General features: G+C 35.7%; 1 protein-coding gene across 4 annotated transcripts in view; it reads left to right on the forward strand.

Annotated features, from left to right (window-relative positions):
• LOC106880840 (transmembrane protein 144) overlaps nt 1-13010 on the forward strand; it is an 83694-nt gene extending 70684 nt beyond the window's left edge. For all 4 annotated transcript variants that reach the window (XM_089361642.1, XM_089361643.1, XM_052972429.2 and 1 more), the window contains 4 exons: nt 671-741; nt 5109-5206; nt 8086-8357; nt 11254-13010. In XM_089361642.1, the coding sequence (XP_089217768.1) occupies nt 671-741; nt 5109-5206; nt 8086-8357; nt 11254-11340 (528 nt within the window). In that variant the 3' untranslated portion in view covers nt 11341-13010. The remainder of the gene's footprint in view (nt 1-670; nt 742-5108; nt 5207-8085; nt 8358-11253) is intronic.
• Nucleotides 13011-20510: the final 7500 nt, after the last annotated feature.

Genomic DNA, 20510 nt, shown 5'->3' on the forward strand with positions numbered 1-20510 from the left:
TGGTTGATAGCTTCCGTTATCTAGGTGATCTGTGTCTCTACACTATCACAAGCTGCCATTCATAATTCCTAGTATCAAAGTGACAAAGTGACTAACAAATTGTTTTGTGAAGATTGAGTATGGTTACTTTGCAGTCACATAGTCTCAGGATCAGTCCTGCTGCGCAGCACCTTTGGCAGTTTTTTTTTTTTCTTCTTATAGAGTATACAGCCAGTTAAATATATATACTTATTGTATATACCCAAAAAATATGAAAAATCAAAGCTAATTACTGTAACATTTAAAATCAGATGTAGAGATATAACTAAATAACGGAAACCATTTTGTTTGAAGTCCTACAAATTTTGTCAGTGTACCATTTTGTAATTAATTACCACTTAGTTAAAGAGAATTATTCAAAGAATAATTATTGCAAGTTGAAGATTATTATTACTAATATTAAGGCTGCAAGCTGGCAGGATCGTTAGCACGCCAGGCAAAATGCTAAGCATTTCATCTGTATTTACATTCCGAGTTCAAATTCTGCTGCGGTCAACTTTACCCTTCATCTTCTTGGTGTCGATAAGTACCAGTTGAGTACAACACTTAGGTGTTGTCATTAAAGAGACTATAACACTGAAGTCATTGGTTAATTAGCCTGTATTTCTACAATGTTTTCTGTTTCCTGCAGGTAATCCAGAACGAAGTCAATGAAGGTGCTACTATTATTGATAAACTATCTCCCACAAGAAAACGGATTTTGTAAGTACTCTTTTACTCTTATATTTGTTTCAGTCATTTGACTGTGGCCATGCTGGAGCACTGCCTTTAGCCAAACAAATCGACCCCAGAACTTATTCTTTGTAAGCCTAGTACTTAATCTATCGGTCTCATTTGCAAAATTGCTAAGTTACGGGGATGTAAACACACCAACATCAGTTATCAAGCGATGATAGGGGGACAAACACACACATATATATATATATATATATATATATATATATATATATATATATATATGCCAAATCAGATTAGAGCCTGGTGTAGCCACCTGGTTCACCAGTCCTCAGTCAAATCGTCCGACCCATGCTAGCATGGAAAGCGGACGTTAAACGATGATGATGATATATATATATATATATATATATATATATATATATATATATATATACACATATACACACGATGGGTTTCTTTCAGTTTCTGTCTACCAAATCCACTCGCAAGGCTTTGGTTAGCCGGAGGCTATAGTAAAAGACACTTACTCAAGGTGCCACACTGGGACTGAACCTGGAACCATGTGGTTGGGAAGCAAGCTTCTTACCACACAGCCACACCACTAATTATTCACTTTTGTATGTTACTGCATTGGATGTTAATGTTAGTGCATAGTTAGTGCATATTGTTTCTCTGTGTATCATCTTAATGTGTATGTGTACACATACATATCGTCATCATCCTTTTTCCATGCTGGCATGGGTTGGACGGGTTGACCAGAGTTGGCAAGCCAGAGAGCTGCACCAGGTTCCAGTCTGATTTGGCTTTCCTAATGCCAACTACTTTACAGTGTGTGCTGGGTGCATTGAATGTGTTGCACTGCACCAGCACAGGACTCTTGCAGGCCAATCCTCTTCACCAGGACGGACCGCCTTAACACTTCTGCTGTGGTGGATGGGTTGGTAAGAATATTTGCAGAACGGAATTTGACAATAATGTTAGCATCTAAGGGAGATAATTATTTTGAGTAATTTAATTTTTTAACCAACTAAAATATTAAAAGTAGATTATTTCATTACTCTTTTTTTCCATAACTTGAACATTTTCTCAGAATAATGAGGAGTATTGACAGATCAAACTACAAAAATTACTCGAAAAATTCAATATTATAAGTATTCAAAAAAAATTCATCTAATAAATCTTAGAATATAATTGAATGTGAAGAAACCACACTGAAATTGAAGAATCTGCCATTTTTGCCAACATAGCTTGATTTAAAAAGAAAGGATAATCATTCATTTAACCCTTTCACCAGGACAGTCAGTTCTTTGATGTTGTCTAACCAAAAATATCCATCTTTGGGATATCACTACTATTACTGCAATAGCAAGAAATGGGATACAGTGACATTTATGCCTTTCTGTGCAGCATTAGTGATGTGAAATGTTTAAAAGTTTATAATAGATGTGGCTGTGTGGTTAAGCAGCTTGCTTCCAAACATGTGGTCTCAGGTTCAATTCCACTGCACATATTTATAACTAGAGATATGGAAATTCTGTCAGTTATCTCCCTTACATTATTTTCTATGTAGTTATTTGAAGTTAACTTGATATTCATTCTTTTAGACTGGATGTAAGGGTGCGTAGAAAATGTCTTATTGTGATGTTCATGCCTTTCTTATTGACATCAGTGAAGAAATATTGGCCTTTATTGAGAAGTGAGACATCAGCTCTCCTGGAGCATCCTGTCTTAACCTATGATGCCAGCTTGTACATTTTCATAACAATTATTTCATTTCACTAGAAACCTGGCTAATTTTTGTAGAGTATACTGTCAATTGAATGGACTTTAGTTATAAGCAGATGCCTTTGTAACTGACCCTGAGAGGGTGAAAGGCAAAATTGACCTCAGGGGGACTTCAATACAGAAAAGTTGAAGGATGAAATCAAATACTGTAAAGCAACTACTGTAATTAGTTTTGTCCCCACCTCTCTGTTAGTCAATTCCGCTTCCCTGACACGTATACATCAAAGTAATCTTGCTGCTATTGGGTTTTTCTCCATTATGTTTGAACTTCATAGAAATTATGACTGACGAATTACTTAGCTGACCTGTAGTATTTTCATTACAAACATAACTAGCAAAGCAACAAGAGCTACACCTTTTGTAAATTATACTACATCTTTTGTAACTAATATAAATGATATAGTAATGCCACATATATAAAATGTTGTCCATCTTTTGTGTTTTTATTACACACTTGCACTACACTGTTCTAATAGCCAGCTCGTGTTCTGTGGAATTATTTTTATTTTGATTAGGAAGTTGGATTTTTAAGAGTTTTGGACATTTCTGAGTATTAATCTAGTGTTCATCTATGGTACACTTGTACAAGCATCTTCTCACTCATCGGATGTGTCTGTGTGTGTTTATACGTACATACACACATATGTGGAGGTGCAATGGCCCAGTGGTTAGGGCAGCGGACTCGCGGTCATAGGATTGCAGTTTCGATTTCCAGACCGAGCGTTGTGAGTGTTTATTGAGTGAAAACACCTAAAGTTCCACGAGGCTCCAGCAGGGGTTGGTGGCGAACCTTGCTGTACTCTTTCACCACAACTTTCTCTCACTTTTTCTTCCTGTTTCTGTCATACCTGCATTTCAAAGTGCCAGCCTTATCACACTCTGTGTCATGCTGAATCTCCCCGAGAACTATGTTAAGGGTAAACGTGTCTGTGGAGTGCTCAGCCACGAGCAGGCTGTTCCGTTGATCAGATCAACTGGAACCCTCGTCGTCATAACTGACAGAGTGCCAACACACACATATATATTCAACAAAAGCCATGGGTTACAAAGCAGAAGTAACATCAGCCAACACCAACAAGACAATTTCATGCACAGAAATATGTTGGGCAACAAAGTGTTCCTTTAAGGCCAGATTGAATATTCACAGATCCTCTTTTAAGAACCAGGTAAGAATTAATGTCACCACTTTAACCAGCTGTGAATGCCAATTAAAAGATGTAATGCAATATAACATCAACAGAAGGTTATTAGGCTATATTTTAATGGAAGTAGGAGATGCAAACTCTGCTTAGCAGAGAATAATTCTTAAAAATTCACATGATCGCACTTGTTTAATATAATGTTCAACGTTTCAAATAACTTGCCTTTAGTGTTTATCATATTGATTTCTCACACAGATACATGTTTGTGAATCTTGAACAATATATAACTTATATAAAATATGATATTGGATGGAACTTATTTTATTGGGCCCAAGAAGTTTACCAGGCAAGGTTGATCTTGGTGGGATTCGAAAGTTCGTAAAGAACCATAGCATAAACATCGCAAAGCATTTTCGTGAGAACGCTAACGATTTCGTCAATCCATATTGATGACATGATACAAAGCCAGATATTGATAGGGGAAACAACTCTTGTAGGATTTAAACTCAGGAAAATGAAATAGTGAATTTTTTCAACAGCTAGATTTGAACCCAAAAGGTAAATGGCTGCAGGTGAATACCGCAAGGGATTTTTCTTGGTGTTCTACCGATTCTGCTAATCCACAGCTCTGAGCTTTCTTAGTATTAATGTCATTTTCGAGCCAGTTTTGACTCAGTTTGTATTAACTCCATTTCACTCCTGTAGGTAATGTTCCTGGGAAAGGCATAAGCATCACAACATCCATTTCTCTTCTGCTATAGATATGTAAAGGCGGCGAGCTGGCAGAATTGTTAGAACGCCGGGCGAAATGCTTAGCGGTATTTCAACTGCCGTTACACTCTGAGTTTAAATTCCGCCAAGGTCGACTTTGCCTTTCATCCTTTCAGGGTCGATTAAATAAGTACCAGTTAGGCACTGGGGGGTCGATCTAATCGACTTAATCCCTTTGTCTGTCCTTGTTTGTCCCCTCTATGTTTAGCTCCCCTGTGGGCAATAAAGAAATATATACAAATATGAAACTTTCTATCTACACAAGTGACAAATAATTAAATGTGCAAGTAAAATAGCTGCTATGATAGTCAATATATCAGTTCAAGCCAATGATGGTTGCTCTAAGTAGGAGCTCAATGCATCAGAAATAGTCACCAAATCTCCTTCAAATCATACACATCTTAAATAAAAACGGAAGCATTGAAAGAAAAAAAGGACAAAACGACAAGATGGTCCAAGTTGGGATGCCTTTAATCATGCAAAATTCCAGAAGATAAACAACAAAACATGTCTGGCCTTGCTTGGAAATAAGTGAGGGTTGGCAACTGGAATGGTATCTACCTGCAGAAAATCTGCCTCAGCAAATTCTGTCTAATCCATGCAAGCAGAGAAAAGTGAATGTTAAATGATGATGATGATGACACCAGTTGAATATTTCATGTTTCTGTAAACCAATTGTTTTCTTCATTTCAGAGGAACTGTTTTAGCTCTGGGTTCTGGATGCCTGTATGGTCTCAACTTTGTTCCAGCTATCTATATTCAAGATCATTATTCTGGTGCCAGTCCTAATGGTAGGTGGGAAAAATAGCTGTTTTTCTATATTGAGATATTTTAGGCAATTTCTCCTTTTAGAAAATTTTATATTTTTTCAAATTCCTCTTTAGAATATCAACTGACTCACAAAACCAGGACTTCACAATAGAACCATTATATTAATCTTTTTTTTTTATACCAATCCACCTGAGAATGCCCTCAGATTCTATGATACAAGTTTCCTTTCTTAGAGTGATCTAAATTAAAACCCTCCATCAAAATTTCATCTTCTACCTTCTAAACATGAGCTTAATAACAGCAAAATTACTATTTTCAAAAATCAATTGAAACAACAGCAATATATTTCAAAGAACTATGGCAATGAAAGAGTAGAACAGATGTCTTCAACAATAAAAAAGAAGGGGACTTACATCATCCGGCCTAAAATTTGTCTTTGTCTTCTGCTAACAAAATATAGATAATATAACAAGTTAATAATAATAATAATAATAATAGGATAATAATAATGAACTTGTATACAGTGCTCAGGTACACTATAACTCATCAGAAAAACTAACAAAAACTTCATGAACAGTACATGTCACTAATGAAGGAACTTTTTTAATAGTATTGGCTTTATATTATATATATTGTTTATATATATACATATTCTTTTACTTCTTTCAGTCATTTGACTGCAACCATGCTAGAGAACTGCCTTTAGTCAAACAAATTGACCCCAGGACTTATTCTTTGTAAGCCTAGTACTTATTCAATCGATCTCTTTTGCTGAACTGCTAAGTTACGGGGACGTAAACACACCAGCATTGGTTGTCAAGCGATGGTGGGGGGACAAACACAGACACACAAACATACACACATATATATTGTATTATTTGTTCCTTTCTTATGGACAGAATCAGCACAGTTGATATATAGTGAACTGGATTACTGGCATAATGGAAGTTATTGTTTGTTTAAAATCGAAGGTGGGGGTACAATTTGCATGGGTTTGCATGAAAGTGCTTTGTTCTTAAGAAGGATCACAAACTATGTATTGTTTCATTGTATAAAAGAGGGTTAATATGATTTTGCCCAGAAATCACATTTTCAATATTTTATTTCTGCCCATCCCCACTGCAATTTCTTAATTTTCAACTTTTTTTTTACAAATTTTTTTTTTCATCCATGTAAAAAATCTGGGAAATATATTCTTTTTTTAAAAGTTTAATTTTTCTTAAAGAACACTCAATGTCCCTTCCCCCACCTTGCCCACCCATCACCTACCCTATGTTTCACTTTCGTCTACTTTTTCACGCATGTGTAGAATTGTACTGAAATAGCTGACATAAAAAATATTAGAGCACCACCAGAAAACTTGACATGCTAGAAACAACAGGTAAATGACATTATTTCTGAAGGAACTTCCCCGCTTTCCAAAACACATTCTCAATATTTTAATTACTGAATCTATTGATACCCCATACATCAAAATCGGCAACTCAGTTTTCAAATGTATTCGTTAATTTCCATAAAATTTTTTTTATTTCTTTATGCTTTGAAGAGAACAGTAATTGAAAGAGAAGAGAAAGTGAAACCGCGACATTTGCTTTGAAGTGAGAGCAGAAAATGAAAGAGAGTAGAAAGTGAATGATGTATGTCTGTATATATGAATTGGACGTGTTTGTGTGTGCATGCATGTGCGTGAGAGATAGAGAGAGAAGGAGATAGGGTGAGTGAAGGTGTGTGTTGTCATATATGTGTAAGTGGCACTCACTCAGTCTCTCTTTCTTTCTTTCTCTCTCTCACGCACATCTTTCATATACATATACATAAATACACATGCATACATTTTTTCTGTATAAATATGTGCATGTGAGAGAGAAAGAGAGTGAGTGACTCAATTTTGTCATCATCACATATAGAGAAATGGATGTCTTTTAAGGTATACACTCATATGGAAAATGTGATGTTGTTGTCATCGTGGTATAATATGTTTACAATAGTTGACTTATAGAAATGATTATAATGTAAAATTTTTGTAATGCAAAAGATAGGTAAATGAAAATGAAGTTTATTTGGTAGTTGTAAGATTACTGAATCTTTTGATACCCTATACGTAAAAATTGGTAATTCAGTTTTCGAATGCATAAAGAAGATACACGCACACACACATGCAAACTCTCTTTTATATATATGGAAGACATTCCTGTCTGTCATTCTCTCTGTCTCTCACATTCCCCATGTGTCTGTCTCTTCCTGTCTCCTCCCCTTCGCTGATATCAGCCCCACTCATTATGCCACATTTCCCTGAACCTAACACTTTTGCACCCCTCTCATTTTATTATGTAATAGCCCAACCCCCATAGTTGGTCCATTATCGATTTTAATTGAAATCCAATTAGCCTATAATTGAACTGGATGTTAGTTCAACATGTATACAAAGTTTAGTGAAGATTGGTTCCCTGGTTTGGGTAGGAAGATGATAACAGACAGAAATTGTCATTTATATATGACCAGCAATGCATCCCAGCGTTGCCTGAGTGTTATGCTCTACAGCTACATTGTATTATTTGTTCCTTTCTTATGGGCTGAATCAGTTTGGTGAAGATTGGTTCCCTGGTTTGGGCAAGAAAATGATAACAGACAGATGTGCAAACAGACAAAGACGGAAATTGCCATTTATATATAAGATACGAAGGGCTTTTTTCAGTTTCCATTTATCAAATCCACTCACAAGGCTTTGGTCAGTCCAAGGCTATAGTAGAAGACACTTGCCCAAGGTACCATGCAGAATGACTGAACCTGGAACCATGTGGCTGGGAAGCAAACTTCTTACCACACAGCCACACCTTCCCCTAGCACAACAAATAGTTTTATTTAATTATTTATTTCTGTTTTTTTTTTTTTTTTCTAGGTTTGGACTATGTTTTCGCTCATTTCTGTGGGATTTACTTGACTGCATCAACATATTTCTGTATCTACGTTATTTTCATGCGTAACAGACCTGTAGTTTACCCTAAAGCTATTCTCCCAGGGATCATATCAGGAATAATGTGGGGTGTTGCCACAGCCTGCTTCTTTGTGGCCAATGCAGTTCTGTTGGAACCAGTCTCCTTCCCCATTATTACATCAGGGCCAATGTTGATTGCCTCAGCATGGGGAGTGTTGCTCTTTAAAGAAATTAAGGTAAATTACAATTTTTTTTAATGTTTTTTATTTTTTAATTTTTTTTTATTTTGTTATGGTTATCTTTTGTCTTTCACTTGTTTCAGTCATTTGACTGCGGCCATGCTGGGGCACCATTTTGAAGGATTTCAGTCGAACGAATCAACCCCAGTACTATTTTTCATTAAAGTTTGGTACTTATTGTATCAGTCTCTTTTTGCCAGACCACTAAGTTATGGGAATGTAAACACACCAACACTAGTTGTCAATTGGTGATGGGGACAAACACAGACACAGTCATACTCACATACACACAGATATATGACGGGCTTCTTTCAGTTTCCACCTACCAAATCCTTTCACAAGGCTTTGATTAGCCTGAGGCTATAGTAGAAAACACTTGCCAAAGGTGCTAAGCAGTGGGACTGAACCTAAAACCATGTGGTTGGGAAACAAAGCTTTTTACCACACACCTATGCCTGATTCGTTGTTTTTTAAATCTTTTCTTTTTAATTTTCTTTATAATTTTTTATATTTGCTCAGCTTGGATGAGTCTGTCGTGTTGCTGCTATGGTTGTTGTTGTTACTAATGTTATTTAGTTTTAGCTCAAACTTATCTGAGTAGACCTTTGATGAAAGGGCTTCCAGCTTTGACCATTCCAAGCTATGTGCACACAGGAGCTTCTCAACTTCTCAACCATACAGCCATACCTGCATTTTGATAGACAATTTGGGAAAGTATGAAGCTAACTTGCCCTGCTAAAAGACAGAGGCTTTAGTGTTATTTCTATGACATGATAGATTATGGAATTTGCCATTCTATAAGGCACAGGCATGGTTGTGTGGTTAAGACATTCACTTCCCAATCACATGGTTTTGGGTTCAGTCCTAATTTGTGATGCCTTGGGCAAATATCTTCTCGTATAACCCTGAGCCAGCCAACACACACTCACTTGGCTTCTTCTTGGCTTCATGCTCTTACTTGATGCAGCTGTGGTCATCACAGATTAGTGGTCTCAGAGGCGTCATCATGTGTAGAGCCAACCAGCTCCACCAGTGCTCTCCATCTCTGACGACCCCATGCCAGCCCCTCTGCATCAACCAAGGTAATGTCAAACCTCTGAAGATCTTTCCCAATCACATCCGGCCATCTGGTGCAGGCCTGCCACAAGGCCTCTTCCAGCCCACAACTGCTGCGTTGAATGAGAATATTTAGAATCATTGATATTTTGAATGCTTTATTTAATACACCTGCTTCAAGGGGTTATGTAACAATTTACTCCTTAAGTATCATCATTATTAGTTGATCAGAAGCAATATTTTGTGTGTATTTGACTGATGAGGGTGACACATAACAAATTGTTGTTACATAATTACTTGAAATATACGTATTAAATAATACATTCAGAATATCAATAATTGGTTTTGTGATTATTTCTAATAATATATGATCCAAGTTAGTAAGAATCCAGCCTGTCCCTATGTGGATAATACAATTATGATGCAGTTTTCAAATTGGAGTTGAATTTTAAGCTTGCAACTACCTCAGTGAAATATTAAGATATCTGGTAAAGCATACTACTGAATGTGTGTGTGTGTGTGTGTGTAATATAACAGAAGGAAGGAAGGAAGGAGCACTCCGTCGGTTACGACGACGAGGGTCCAAGCTGATACGATCAATGGAACAGCCTGCTCGTGAAATTAACATGCAAGTGACTGAGAAATCCACAGACACATGTACCCCTAACGTAGTTCTCAGGGAGACTCAGCGTGACACATAGCGTGACAAGGCTGGCCCTTTGAAATACAGGTACTGCTCATTTTTGCCAGCTGAGTGGACTAGAGCAACATGAAATAAAGTGTCTTGATCAAGGACACAACGCGTTGCTGGGAATCGAACTCATGATCGTGGGCCGAATGCCCTAACCACTAAGCCACATGCCTTCACTATAACATGAGGATGTGGTAGACAGAAACTGAGGGAGGTTCATTTGTATGTGTGTATGTATATATATATATATATGATGAAGGGATGATTATTGAATGGTTATTATTTTGATATTATGATATTTTTTAAATAATTTTTCTATTTTTATATAATAAGTATTTCATATTAATTCATTTGGTACTTATTGTTGGTTGAGATATATATCTAATGATTGTTCTACTTACGATCTGACGAGTAGCTATATTTTTGAATAGAACTTATTTTCGATAATTTCAATTGATTTTAATCGATTTAAATTTCTTTTCTATTTGAAAATTGGTTATGAAACACGTGTAATCTTTTTATTATATTTATCTTATGATATTTACTTTACTTTATATTATACTCATTTATTGTGCTTTTAATTATTAATTTTTCTATATGTGATAGTGAATTTTCATCGATGAGTTCTTGAAAATTGGTTATTTTCCCTAAAACTATATATATATATATATATATATATATATATGTCTGTGTGTGTGTATGCATGTGTTGTTTGTGTTTCCTTGTCTTGACCTTGTGTGATGGTTGTAGAACAATTGTCACACTCATACAAGTGGTGTCATTCATTTCCAATATTCTGCAAAAACATGTCTGGCTATGGAGAAATATTACCTTGCTCGGAAATAGATGAGGGTTGGCAACAGGATGGGCATCCAGCCATAGAAAATCTGCCCCAATATACTCAGTCTGACCTGTGCAAGCATGGAAAAGGGGACATTAAAATGATGTGGGTAGTAGAGCTATTGTATTGAAAAAGGTGGCCAAAGTTGATGTTATGAAGATGGTGGATAATCGTGTGGTCTTCTCCCAAGTCAACAACAACAACTACAAATGTAACAATAAATGTATAGAATAAGTTGTTTTTTTTTTTTTGTTTTTTGTTTTTTTCTGAAATTAACCAATCCTTTTCTCTCTTCTATATTTCAGGGACTCAGAAACATGTTAATCCTGTTTTTAGCATTCGGTTTAACAATAGTCACAGCAGTTCTTTCTGGGCTATCAAAAGTGAAATAATAAACATCCAGTTATAAACATTAATTCTTCTTGCAGTGATATATATATATATATATATATATATATATATATATATCATACACACACACACATATGTATATACATACATATGTTTATTTACACATATACATAAATATATTTATACAGGGTGATTCACAAAGTTCTTTAAGCATGAATATAAACTGGTTAATCACTGAGGTCAGCTGGGTTCAGTGGAGTTTTAGTCTCTCATTCATCCGTCTTCCTACCTCTCCCTCACACCTCGTCATCACATCTTTCACCCATTACCACTTCATTGCATTTATTAAATCCCCAACTTCAGCACCTCTTAAAAAACATATATAATGCTGCTCTAAAAAAATAATGCTTGGAGCAGACCACCCTATTTGGGGCCTTTTAGCTATGTTAGTGTATAAATATTTTACAATGGAATTTATGAATAAAAATCCTATCTATTTGACCCTTTTGATACCAACTCACCTGAGACCACCCCTGGTTCTGTGATATATATATATATATATATATATATATACTTCCTGTTTGAAAGTGACCTAAATTAAAAGTTTCCGTTAAAATTCCATGTTGATTTATGTTCCAAAAAGCAGTTTAACCCTTTTGATACCAAATCACCCAATACCATCCATAGAACTAAGATACAGATTTTTTTTATTTCAAAGTAAAGTAAATAAAAACTTTCCATTAAAATTCCATATTAAAAGTTATTTCACTAAATTCTTCATTATTACCAAAAATCAATTAAAACAAAGGCATTGTATTTTAACAGGAATTCAGTAACAAAAGGATTAACGACAAAATTAATTAAAATATATCTACTGTATTTCAACAGAAATGTGGTAACAAAAATGTTAAAGTGATCTAAATTAAAATCTTCAATCAAAATATGTTAATATACATTGCAAATGCTAGCTTCATAATGACAAAGTTATTTTACTATTCTTCATTATTTTCAAAATTAATTAAAGCAAATGACATATATAGATGTTTTCAATCTAGTTTGGATTCTTTGCCATCAAATTTGATTGCAAAGAATTCAAATTTGATGGCAAAGAATTTAAATTTGGTGGCAAAGAATCCAAACTAGATCAAAAGCATCTATATTTCAGTAGAAATATTGTAACAAATGAGTAAAACCTCCCCTGTTCCATTTATTTTCTTCAACCATGTTGGATAATCTACTTAATTCTATTATTCTTGTTTGTTTTTGGTGCTCTATATAAGCATCATATTCTTTTTTTTTTTTTTGTTTTATTTTTCAATCAAAAAGACATCTTTATATTATTAGAACATTTAAATACAAAGAAACAAAAGGAGTGAGATAAAAAAAAAGAAAGGGAAAAAGAGGTGGGGGGGTAAAGCAGCAGAAGATGTAAGGGGAGGGGGAAGTGGGCCGCATATCCCAGAACAGATGGTGTATTCAGCTGTGCCTGACAATAATGACCGCAATGGCATTGCCATGAAGAATGGCCAGTATATTATTGTAGATATTTAGCATCAGGTCAGTTCTAATCAAGCTGACGTACAATAAGAGGCAGTTCAGCCATGGCCGTCCAGGTTTTTCCATGGTACAATGCATTCAGGACCACTTTATTCAATATGCTCTTATTTAAGACTGTAGAGTATGATATGAGGGTGATTTGGTTGTTATTTCTTGCATGTGAAGCAACCACTGAGAAGCTCCTTCATTAGCACAACAGTCATAAGGTTATCCATGCTGCTAACATGGTTGATACATCTTTAGCTGCTGAAAACATTCTTTTTTCTGTTCTTTGAAAATATGTCCAATCCTTTTGATACCAACCCTCCTGAAATCATCCCTAGTTCTATCATACAAATTCTTCATTTTAAAGTGATCTAAATAAAAATCTTCCATCAAAATTTCATCTTAATAAATCTTCTAAATACACCAACTTAATCACAACGAAGTTATTTTACTAAATTCATTATTTTCAAAATTAATTCAAACAAGTGTTTCAACAGATAGTGTTATATTTCAGGATGGTTCCCCCGCCTTTTTTTTTTTTGCCAAATAAACACATGCATTATATAGTGTCATTCACCTGAAATCTTTTGTCACACATCCTGTGACCTCTTCAGTGATATGTGACAAAAGATTTCAAACAAAAGACATTAAAATAAGAACCATAATAAAGCTGAAGTGAAGAACAAATATACAGTGCATGTGTTTATTTGGCAGAAAAAAACAAATGACCGTCCCAAAATATTACAATATCTGTTTCAACACACAATTTCACATCAGGAATCTTGCAAAACAAATACATAAATGTTTCAGCAGAAATATAGTAATAAAAGTGTTAATAAGAAGAGGAATTCTTCTTTCCTAAATGCCAACAAATTTCTACTAGAATTTCAAAGTTAAACAGAGTGATATATCACAATTCTGCCATCTAGTATCACTACCATTATAATGTCCTGCTTATATCATTAGAAGTTATCACATCAATTCTATATTTTCTTCTCTAATTTCTATTAATTGTTAATGGCACTAATTGATAATGATTTCATCATTCATTTGTAATACAATAACAAACGAAACAAAAACCTGAAAATTATTTATTTGCTATTGTGTAAATATACATGCATAAATATAGATATTTATTTGTATGCATATGTCTTTGTTGATCGTGTATGTATTTGTGAATAATTTGCAAATACTTTCAATAATGACACTAGTGCTAGTTGTAGTGAAGTGTGATCAAATAAATGGTTATGAAGTTTGCTACACAACCATGAGGGCCCCAGGTTCAATTTCACTACATGGCACTTTTGAGTAAATGTCATTTTCGAAAACCTTGGTTTCACCCATATGTTGTGAATGAAACTGGATTGAGAGAAACTGCATTGAAGCTCATTGGATACCTGTAATTCAAAAGGTACAGCTGTCATGCTTTGTGTTGCATCAATACTGCCAAAAAATTAAGATAAGGCTATATGTTTCTGTGAAATACTCTGCCACTTACACACTTATCCAATGAACAGGTAGTTCAGTTGGTTGAACAACTGAATTTTCTCATTGTTGAAAGTGGTGGGGACCCATTCATCCATCTCCTAGATGTAGTTGAAAGATGATGATGGTGTTGGTGATAATGATAATGAAAATTATAAACCCATATATACACACATATCTACTAGGTTATGTGTATGTTTTGCTGTGAAGGCACATGGCTCAGTGATTAGAACATCAGGCTGACAATCATAAGGTAGTGAGTTTGATTCCTGGAACGGGCTGTGTGCTGTGTTCTTGAGCAAGACACTTTATTTCACATTGTTCCAGTTCCCTCAGCTGTAGAAATGAGTTACAATGTCGCTGGTGCCAAGTTGTATAGGTCTTTGCCTTTCCCTTGGATAACACTGGTGGTGTGGAGAGGGCAGGGTGGAATGCATGGGCAACTGCTGGCCTTCCCCAAGCAACTTTGCCCGAACTTCCTAGGTGCAATCCCATGGTCATTCATGACCAAAGGAGGTCTTCTATGTGTCTGTTCTTCTGTAATGATAAGGCGTAAAATTGATTTCTACTGTGCTACATTTTAACCCTTTCACCTTATCCAAGCCAAAGCATGTGATCCCTACTCTTTTACCTTAACATTAATCCATTCCTTCTCAGTCACAAACCTAGAATCCCTGCCCTCAATTTCCTCCTCCTGTCTGACATTCATAATATGCCCTCTAGTACAGGTATCTTCACAAAAGATAAAGAAAGTGGTTAGATGCAGTTTGTGTACCATGCCACCTATTTGCATTAATTGGTTACAACAAAGACTTACATTTCTTTCAATTTCTAACCCTTCCAAAGTCATTTTTTGTATTTACCTTTTTCTAACTCGACTAGAAACTGTACTGACATCTCTTCCCTAGTTTCACCAACACATTACAATATGGCTGGATTCTTGGATAATTACCTCAACCCCACTTACATCTCATCCTACATCAATATCTCACACAACACATCTTCATTTAACCTCCTAATATTTGCGTTTCTACCAATTCTGTCAAGTCTATGACAGCAAATATACTACTTAATTCTCAAATAATCTCCAAGATCTAAGTAAATGATGGAAACTTATGTCAGTAGGCCTCCTCCTCAAAGTCCCAAACACAGTTTAAATTCTGTTGACTGACGCTTTCCAAGAAGAACAAATAGTGGTGCTGCTGCTGTTGAAACAAAACCTCATTCTAGAGCACCTGGAGAAAAGTTTCTCACTTTTACTTATGGAATAGAGCTAATTTTCAAATGCCGTGATTCATTCAACAACAAAACCCAGAACACAAACTGCCAAACAAATTTTCAAATGTAAAAATGATTCTTTCCAAAGATATTTTTCTCCCAATTTTGCTGAGTCTCCCTTCTTACAATTTGTTCTCAAATTGAACAATACTGAAAACAATACTCCTGGAGAGAAAGCCCTCTCTTTTACTTACTTCATTCTGAACTCCAATTTCTACATACACTCAACCACAAATGCACACACACACACACACTCTCTCTCTCTCTCTCTCTTTCTCTTATATATAAACACACACAAACATAAATATTCCATTTCAGAAGTCCCATTTCCCTTGGCCATTTTCTTCTCATATCCATTCTTTAGTTGTTAAATATTACAAATTCTTCACTCGTTGTTATCTATATTTTTAAATTATATATAAAATCTTCCAAATGTAACTTGAGTTTTGTTTTCTTTATTTGTTTGTTTTGTTTTCATTTTGTTTGTATGTCTTTTTATTTATTACCATTCTTTCTAAAAGGAATGGGTTTCCAACAAAGGAACAAAAGATCAATAATTGGAGTTTGGATAACAATGATTATTATAACATATTGAACTTAAAGAAAGTCTTGCATATTTTTACAGTTTCACTTGCAGATTGTGTGTGTAAAGTTCATGTTAGCCAGTCTCTACATGAAAATTTCATATTTTCTAGGATTTATAAATTTATAATCCAGTTAAAGGAGCTGCAGGTTTCAAAGAATTTTCTATGGATATTCTCTTTTACTCTGACTTTAGAAGAGATGTTCACACCTGCAGGGCAACTAAATTTGTAAATGACTTTTCTTTTTTATTCCACATGTCCGTTATGTATGTACTTGGGAAGAAATATTGATGGGAATGTTCCATGGATATTTTCCCCACTTAAATGTGGATGTTCTATTAGAACAAACTTTATTGTGGAAGTTAGCATGAGAGCAACTCCCATAATGGTTTTTTTGGTGCAAAATGCACTCCTGTTTATCTCTCGAGTGGGGAGATAAATCCCTGCTAACTCCAGCGCCAAGACCACCATATTATGTGATTTCAACCTTGTTTGGTCTTGTAAATGATGGACACTCGACTGCTAAAGACAGCTGCAATTAGCCAGTTAACTTATCAAATATATATATATATTAGCAATAGAGACAGTATTAATACCGAGAGGTAATATTTATCCCTACTTCAATGTAGATATTCTATTAGAACAAACTTTACTGTGGTAGTTACCATGAGAGCAACTCTCATATTGGCTTTTTAGTACAAAATGCACTTTTGTTTTATGTTATTCTCTGTCAAAGCAATGTTTTTTTGTTCTTGGCCACAAAGTTTGTTTGTGTTATGGCAAACCAGTTCAGTATGTCTATCTGGTCTTCCATAGTTTATTGAAACATGCATAAAGTGACTGTCTATAAAATGTCAGTGCCTTATACCTGTAGCTGACTATGGAGTCTCTTCCTGATGCATTCTTGTTATCTAGCTTTCCCACAGCATTGGGTAAAGTTTTGCCATCAATTGTATGTTTTACTGCTGATATTGATACAGTTAGTCTTGAGTTATTGTATCTACCCATTTTGCAGTTTAGAGTCTTTACTTTCATTTAACCAAAATGATTTTAGATCTCCCTGGGAAGGGACTCTTCTCACAATATTTTTCTCCCTAGTGTCTTTACATACGGTTTGTAGGTTAAAAGCAAACTTGTATCCTGCTTTACTGTAATACTTTTTTGCAGTGGCAAAATGTTTTATTCTGAGCCTTGAGTTGGTGTTTTAAGATTATTAAATTGACCTCAACACTCTGAATACTATCTCTGTACACTTTTGATAGCTTTCTCAGGAGGTGTTCTTGTGTTTTGTGAACTTACCACCAACTTTATACTTTATAATGGCATCTAACTACCCTATTCTGTGGCATAAATGTGTTGTGTTTTCTTCTACAATTGTTACCCAACAGAGTTGCTTTTGATGAATTATTTCTTTGCAACATACTTTGCAAGTATTTCCCAGGTGTTTGTTCCACCAGGATAACAACAGCAGTATACTAGCAAGTATTGAAATTCCAATACCAGTTTTCACGTTTTTCATGCCTTCTCTAGCAATATTGTTTTTTAAGTTTTATCACGAGAGGAGTTGATCTTCATCCCACTCTCATCAAACATGACCACCAGCAAGATGTTCTGGGTGCAGAAAATCATTTAAAATGTGTTATTGAATGTTTTCCCTGCAACTAGGCTGAACTAAAACAAAGCCTATACCAGCAAGATCAGACATAGATTTTTTCATTGCAACTGTCATATCAATGCTATTATATGGCAGTGAAACATGGATACTGACAAAGAAATTATCAAACAAGTTAGATGGCTGCTACACAAGGATGCTACAAGTGCCCTAAATGTGAAATGGCAACAATGTATGAGAAGCAAGTACCTTTATGGAGAACTGCTTGAAAGTTAGCAAGAAGATCAGGCAAGGACAGCTGTGACTATCTGGTCACTGCATGTGCCACCCTGAACTCCAGGCATCCAAATTAGTCTTATGGAACCCACTTCGTGGTGATGTAAGAAGAGGAAAACTTTGTCACACTTGCATCGACAACTTGATTGCAGACACTGTCGTGGAATGCATCCGGGACCTTGAGGCAATGATGGACTATGAAGTGTGGCAGGTGGACTTTGTTGCTGTGGCCCGGGTTGGAATAATAATAATAATATCAGCAAACAGTTTTTTTTCCTTCTTTTACAAATAAGAAAAACACCTTGTACTCATCAACTTAGCATCATTCATACCAGTTTTAAAAGAATATTTCCCCCTACATGGAATTCCATTTATACTCTCGTGGCTGACAGCAATAACAGATTACCACCAATATTGGCATCAACACCACTACTGCAAGAGTGAGCTATCTGTGAAAATGTAAGTACCTTTCTCGTTTTACTTGTTCTTTGTAATTAAATCAGGATATTCTTCACTGTAATGGAAAAGTCTGAGAGAATTTCATTATCTGCTCCATGAAGCAGTTAAAAGAATACTGGAATGAATCTCATCCAAACTTAAGCCACTTCACAACTTACAAATGGCAATACATATACTGGTTCAGATTCCACTAAAAGCAAGTTTAACCTTTCATCTTTCCAGGGTCAATAAAACAAATACCAGTTGAGCACTGGGGGTCAATGTATTCAACTTATCCCCTCCCTGAAATTGCTGGCTTTGTGCCAAAACCTGAAACCAATACATACACTGGTTCCTGTAAAACTATTCATATTCTCAACAGTATTCTAACCAGACAAAAACTGCCACTGAGACCCGCAAGTACATAAATGAACCAACACAGGCAGCACCAGACCAGTATCTCTACATGAAGATAACTGTAAAACCTACACGACTAAAAAACATTTTACAAGCAAATTTCAAAACAATTTCACCAGTTTCTGTAAGTTATTCTTAAACAACATACTTTTTTGCTGTATCTTTTATGTTTCACTTGTTTCAGTCATTGGACTGCAGTCATGTTGGGGCACTGTCTTGAAGGGATTAGCTGAACAAACCAATGCCAATACTTATTTCTTTTAAGCCTGCTATTTATTCTATCAAACTTTCTTGCCAAACCACTGTTAATTTAATTTCAACTGGCCACCAACTTAGAAGCAAGATTGTGAAAGAAAACATCTTTCTTTATTTATCATCTTTTAAATGACATGAGAAATCTTGTAGATTTTTATTGTCTCAGATATTGTGATCATTTGTAGTATAGGAATTAAGGAGTTGCATTCCCTGCCCATGGATGCAAGTTCAGCCATACTTTGATCCAAGTGGGTTGGGACATAACCTGTTGCTCCAATAACAATAGATATAAAACTGAAAGTGTCTTGAGTACTGGATTCCTTTGATACCCATCTCACATTCCCAGCATCATCCCTTACCACTAGATGTCAACTGAACATCCTCTGATACCTATCGTTTGACTCCCCTTTTTTGTAACTCACTATGTTCACACCTGATGTGCCTCTTAACTCTGTCACTATGCATCTTCTCCTGCTTCTCTACTTCATTTCATCTCCCTATTATCATTCTATGGGTTTTATTATACTGTTCTTCCCATCACTTTTTTATGTATATATTACTACCTATCATCTTTTATTTTCCTTTCATTCCCCCACACTTGGGCTCACCATTCCCTACACTGCCATCCATCATCCATGTTCACTATTCACTGCTGTTACTCTCCTTCCACACTCTCAAGAACCTTCTTACTCACCCAGCCAGTCTTGATTTTCTGCCTCTACTCTCTCCCTCTATTCAGTTTTTTTTACCTTGAGGGTATACCTTAGCACCAATCTCCACCATCGTTTCTTCTCTTCCTGTTAGAGTAGCCACTTATCTCCTCTACAATAAAACACCTGTTACTCTTTTCCTCTTTAGCTTCTCTACACCTGATAGAAAGCCACCTCCTTCAATACTACACCCCAACTCAGTCAAAGGGTCTTGTCTTGTGAATTACTTGGTGACCTCACTGGTGCTGGTGCCATGAAGAAAAAAAAGCACCTTTACATTCTGTAAATTGGTTGGCATAAAGAAGGGCATCCAGCTGTAGAAATGTTGCAGGATCAAACATTGGAGACCAACACAGCCTTCATGCTAGATGGATCTTGTGTAACCATCCAACCCATATCAGCATGGAATATGAATGTTAGACGATGGTGATGTCCTACTGCATGACATCTTGGGCAAGTGTCTTTTATAGGCCTTAGGCCAACCAAAGCCTTATGAGTGGATTTGATAAATGGAAACTGAAAGAAGCCTGCCATATGTATGTGCGTTTGTGTTTGTGACCCCACCACCACTTAACAACTGGTGTTGGTGTGTTTATGCTCCCACAACTTAGCAG

This window comes from Octopus bimaculoides, chromosome 13, assembly GCF_046866305.1.
Source record: "Octopus bimaculoides isolate indiv1 chromosome 13, ASM4686630v1, whole genome shotgun sequence".
NCBI classification, from domain to species: Eukaryota; Metazoa; Mollusca; class Cephalopoda; order Octopoda; family Octopodidae; genus Octopus; species Octopus bimaculoides.